Source organism: Apteryx mantelli, chromosome 15 (assembly GCF_036417845.1).
Source record: "Apteryx mantelli isolate bAptMan1 chromosome 15, bAptMan1.hap1, whole genome shotgun sequence".
Taxonomy (NCBI): Eukaryota; Metazoa; Chordata; class Aves; order Apterygiformes; family Apterygidae; genus Apteryx; species Apteryx mantelli.
The window spans coordinates 13,282,372-13,288,371 of record NC_089992.1 but is presented as its reverse complement, the minus strand read 5'-3'; the positions used below and the strand labels follow the sequence as shown (position 1 = coordinate 13,288,371).

At 38.5% G+C, this 6,000-nt stretch overlaps 1 protein-coding gene across 1 annotated transcript in view; it reads left to right on the top strand.

Moving 5' to 3' along the window:
- Positions 1–3,373: 3,373 nt before the first annotated feature.
- Positions 3,374–6,000, top strand: part of SLC12A1 (solute carrier family 12 member 1) — a 49,698-nt gene continuing 47,071 nt past the window's right edge. Inside the window, exon 1 of the mRNA XM_067305216.1 lies at positions 3,374–3,784. Coding sequence (XP_067161317.1) covers positions 3,374–3,784 — 411 coding nt within the window. The remainder of the gene's footprint in view (positions 3,785–6,000) is intronic.

The following is a 6,000-nucleotide window of genomic DNA, read 5'->3' as shown; positions in this document are numbered from 1 at the left end:
CAATAGATCACAAATAATATGTAGTGCACTCCATTTCAGAGCTCTCTGGGTCATCATGCAAGTTGCTGCAAAGTACTTAACCCATTAAGGCCTTAAATGTAAATACTCCTCTTGCTCTTGGGGTTTTTTGTTTGTCTGGTTTTTGAGGGGTCTGTGTGGGGAAGTGGAGGCGGGAAGCAGATCGTACAGCCATCATGTGTTCACCTCTGTATGAGCTGCCATTCAGAGGGGCCTAGACAGGCTAGAAGAATGGGTAAACAGGAACCTCGTAACATTCAACAAGGACAAATGCAAATCCTGCACCTAGGACAGGCCAATCTCCTGCACCCACACAGGTGGGGCTTCACTGCTTGGGAGCAGCTCTGCTGGAAGGGTCCTGGTAGGCAGCAGGCTAAAGAGGAGTCAGCAGCATACCCTAGGAGTGAAGGTGAGCAGTGTCCTGGGCTGTGTTAACAGGAGCATAGCCAGTAGATCAAGCAAAGTGACTATTCCCCTTTACTCAGCACTCATTAGACTGCATCAATTTCTGATTTTATCCCCCACCCATATCAGAAAGACGCTAATAAACTTCAGCAAGTTTTTGGAGGGCCACCAGGATGATCAGGGCTGGAACACTTGCCCTCTGAGGCTGAGGGAACTGGGCTTGTTTAGCTAGGAGAAAAAAAGGCTTTGGGGGAACCTAAGCAACCCTCTGTTACCTACATGGAGGTTATAGACAAGGTAGAGCCAGATTCTTTACTGTGATGCACAGCAGAAGAGAGAGAGATGATGGTCATAGAGAGAAACAGGGGAGATTCTAACTAGATATACAGGCATACCCCATTTTATTGCGCTTCGCAGATACTGTGTTTTTTTACAAATTGAAGGTTTGTGGCAACCCTGCATCGAGCAAGTCTATTGGCACCATTTTTTCAACGGCATGCGTTCACTTCGTGTCTCTGTGTCACATTTTGGTAATTCTCACAATATTTCAAACTTTTTCATTATTATTATATCTGTTATGGTGATCTGTGATCAGTGATCTTTGATGTTACTATTGTAATTGTTTTGGGTGCCACAAACCGCACCTGTATAAGATAGCGAACTTAATTGATAAATGTTGTGGGTGTTCTGACTGCTCCACTGACTGCATAGAATATCAAACCAGCCGCAACATTCCCTTAAGCCAAAGCCTAATCCAGAGCAAGGCCCTAACTCTCTTCAATTCTGTGAGGGCTGAGACAGGTGAGGAAGCTGCAGAAGAAAAGGTTGAAGCTAGCAGAGGTTGGTTCATGAGGTTTAAGGAAAGAAGCCGTCTCCATAACATAAAAGTGCAAGGTGAAGCAGCTACATCAGAAAGTGCTGATGTAGAAGCTGCAGCAAGTTATCCAGAAGATCTAGCTAAGATATTTGATGAAGGTGGCTACACTAAACAACAGATTTTCAATGTAGACGAAACAGCCTTATACCAGAAGAAGATGATATCTAGGACTTTCATAGCTAGAGAGGAGAAGTCAATGCCTGGCTTCAAAGCTTCAGAGGACAGGCTCACAGCAAGAGAACTAGAACTGACAGCAAGAGAACTAGACTTAGAAGTGGAGCCTGAGATGTTACTGAATTGCTGCAATCTCATGATAAAACTTTAACGGATGAGGAGTTGCTTCTTATGGATGAGCAAAGAAAGTGGTTTCTTGAGATGGAATCTACTCCTGGTGAAGATGCTGTGAACATTGTTGAAATGACAACAAAGGATTTAGAATAGTACAGAAATTTAGCTGATAAAGCAGCAGCACATTTGAGAGGATTGACTCCAATTTTGAAAGAAGTTCTATTGTGGGTAAAATGCTATCAAACATCATTGCATGCTACAGAGAAATCCTTTGTGAAAGGAAGAGTCAATCAATGCAGCAAACTTCATTGCTGTCTTATTTTAAGAAATGCCTTCAACCAACCTTCAGCAGCCACCACCCTGATCAGTCAGCAGCCATCAACATCGAGGCAAGACCCTCCATCGCCAAAAAGATTATGACTTCACTGAAGGCTCAGATGATGGTTAGCAATTTTTAACAATAATTTTTAATTAAGGTATGTTCATTTTTTTTTAGACATAATGCTATTGCACACTTAATAGATGACAGTATAGTGTAAACATAATTTTTAAATGCCCTGGGAAACTAAAAAATTTGTGTGACTCGCTTTATTGCAGTGGTCTGGAACCGAATCTGCAATATCTCTGAGGTATGCCTGTAAAGGGAAAAAATCAGTATGAGGAAAATTAAGTATTGAAATAGGCTGCCCAGGCAGGTTGTGGAATCTGTTCTTGGAGGATTTCAAGCCCTAATGGGCTTTGACCAGCAAGCCAGTTTGCATTCAGTGTTGACCCTACTCTGAGCAGAAGACTGGACTAGATGAGCTCCCAAGATCCCTTCCCACCTCATTGATTCTATGACTTGCTTCTATTTCTTTCAAATTGTCTTGAAGGATGTTTTGAGTGCACAAGTGTAAAATTGAGTGCCTCATTCTATGAACCTTCTGATGCCTAAGACTACTGTTAATATGTCTTGATAATTACTACTTTGCCACAGTCATTTGGACACATTCATTTATTTCATCCATTACAGTTCAGCAAACACAATGCTATCTTTAGATATGTTTCAGTTGCCTATTTATTCCTTCTTATGACATTAATTGCATTTACATCTAAAATGAATGATTTGCTATGCTTTAATTGCCTGCTCATAAATTGTCTACCATCCTGCAACTATTGAAAACTTTAACTTTTGTAGTTAACTTCCAAAAATATGTTTGATTCAAACTTTTCACATCAATTTGCTGCTAGACTATGGGAGGAATATACATAGTGTCATAATACTTCCATGGAACATAAACAGTAAATGGTCTTCATGGAGTCTGTGTTGCATCCCTTATATTGTATTGCCTATACTTTCACTAGCTTCAATTAAACATTACGTAATTAAGAGAAATACTGTATTTGATATATAATTTTAGGTGCTTGGAATCTGATTCAAAGCCCATTTTCGATGGATGGAAAAATCCCCACAGAGTCGGTCTTTGAATCAGCTATCATTTATTCAACAAATCATAAGATGACTATCTCATGGTGATTTGGCAGCAGGGTTTACAGTGGAAAATTTACCTAACTGTGCAAGTTAATAGAAATGTTTTGTTTATATTTTTGATAGCAGAACCACAGAAGAGAGCAGTAGGAAGACTGCTTAGGGGTTTCAAGAAAAAATTCTGAGAACTTTGTTACTCTAAGAGAAAAGACTTCAGATGCAACAGCATTAGACCCTTTGCTGTGGCTAGAGTAGCACTAGTTGCAGCCACAGAAGAGTAGAAGGATCAGTAACCTAAGCCCATAACATCCCTGAAGATGTCAATGAATAATTCTCCAAATGTATTCTTGGATCCAAATGCAAATCGGTTTCAAGTTAACATAATTAATGAAAGCCATGACAACAATGAAACATCCCAAGAGGATGTGGGCTCTGACCCACCACATTACGAAGAAACATCTTTTACTGATGAAGCACATAACAGACTGAAAATCAGCTACAGACCAGGAAAGAGAGAATTATATGACAATTTCCTTCAAAATGGGGAGAAAACAGAAGCTAGTTTACATCCCTATGATACCCACAGTAATATGTATTATCTACAAACTTTTGGCCATAACACCGTGGACCCAGTTCCTAAAATTGATTATTATAGAAACACTGGCAGCGTCAGTGGGAATAAGCTCAACAGACCAAGCTTATTAGAAATTCATGAACAACTGGCAAAGGTAAGTGAAAAGGAAAGAGACAAATTTTCTCTATTTCATTTCCAGGCTGTTAATTCTGTTTATTAATATGAGAAAGTCCTTAAATTCATGGACCTTGCTAAAGAGAAAAAGTAGAGCTAATCACTTACTGTATTCCCTTTGCTAGCTGCAGTATGTTTTCTGCCCTGTACCCTGCTTAAGCAAAGATTATTATTAAAGGCTGATAGTAATGTACTTGATTAGTAGAGAAACATGGCTTAATCTTGTCTAAAAGTATAAAACTACTAAATTCCTTCTGTTTCAGTTACAGTTAAGATGGCAGATGATAAATATCAATTCATAATTTAACCAAATTATGCGATTCATATTTATTCTAAATTTGAATCTAACATCAACTCTTAACTAAGTTTCAGAGATTCCTCTGCTGTATTCATTAAAATATATATCCACAGCTATTATTAAAAAAAGTGTTATAATGTGTAATAGATACAATTTTAACTAGTCAGAAATCCAAAGCATTACCTGTTTATTGCAGTAACAAAAGCATTCAAATAGCAGGAAAAAATCCAGAACATGGGGGCTTAGGTGGAAAATATTTGCTCTGAAGAACAATAGCAGACAACAACTTTCAGGTACTGAATCAGTGGATGGATTTAGTCCTTCATGCTCATTATACCAATGATTTTGGAGAGAATCTGAAGAGCCACTTGAATGGCTACATATAAAGCAGTTAGGGAGGAATAATTTGGCTAAATCCCTTTTAATCCATCATCCAGAAGAGCTGTTTAGACTTTGTTCATACAATAGATGATGGGACTATATCCATGCAATATAAACTTACAGAAAGAACTACAGAATAGGATACAGTTGCCTAAACGGTCTTTGAAAGATTTCCTAGGGCTCGGTTTTTCATCTCCCCTTCTGAGGGGAATATGGATCTACTTTTGGTTAACACAACGTAGTGGTTTACTATTGAGTAAACTCTTTACTACTCCCCTCAGTAGACTCTTCCCGTTTGCTCCATTTTTAATGCAGGGGCACTTCAGTAAATGAATAATGAAATACCAAAACCAAAACATGCCCTTTGTCATGATAATCCTCACTTTCGTCACTCTCTATAGCTACTTTTGCAAAAATAAAATTCATTGTTTGGGTACAATCTTTTGGAGTTTGCACATTCAAAAACTCCATGGGAAAGAATCTGAGAAGTTGATAACACTAAATCTCAAATAGCAAACTTTCACTAAGTTCTGTGTTACTGCCTCAGCAAAATTCATCTATCTATGAATCTTTTAAGGCTTGATTTCCCTATATGGAGGAATCACTTCCCTCCACGTGAGTAAGTATGGAAAACTGTAATGAGAGCTTTTGGAGGACAAGAACAACTAGATTAAGCTCTCTGAAACAGTTAAACTATTTAAAACCCTACTGGCAAACATTACTGGAATAATTTAATACTCAATTGACTTTGGTAAAGTTAGACTCTTCCCCCTTAAGCCACAATAATAGGTTCTCTATAAAAAGCAGAGAAGAGACACAGGATACACACACTTTCAGAGACAAACTAAAATCAAAAATTTTTTGAGGTTTTTAATTGGGCACGTCGGGGCAGGGCTGGAAAGAGAGGGATCACCTCTATAGACAAACTCAAACTAAGACTGTCAAGACACAGCAAAAAAAACCTATTCCTTTTCTGTGTTAGGCAATGGTGAAATGAGAAGTCTCCAGAGAAACCATGTTCTCATTGCCATTCCACACAGTTTTACATAGTTTTGAGGTCTGAATAATTTGGACAAGCATCTGGTTTTTGGATGCTGGTCCAGACCTTGTTCAAACTCCATTTCTCTGGAGATTCACCTGTCCTAAGGAGGATTAATACAAACTAATGAAATCAAGCAAAAAATTAGCCATTAGGAAAATTAGGACCTGATTCCTTGGGACCTGATTAGGACAGCTTCTTAGCTTGGGCCTTACTTATTTAAATTATGGTCTCTGTAGACCTGGAAAAAATGGCTTACAGAGAAAGGAGAACCATGTTCCCTGGGTGATGACTTAGATTTCCCCAAATGAATGTAAAATGGATGTGAAGAAGGGGACAATATGAATTTGGTAACCCTACTCATTTGCAGATGTGTAAACTGCTACTCAAGGGACTAAATACACTTCCATACCAAAAGAAACTTCCTATTATAGAAATAATTTACACTAGTGGAGGCCAGAGAGGGGAAAAACACCAG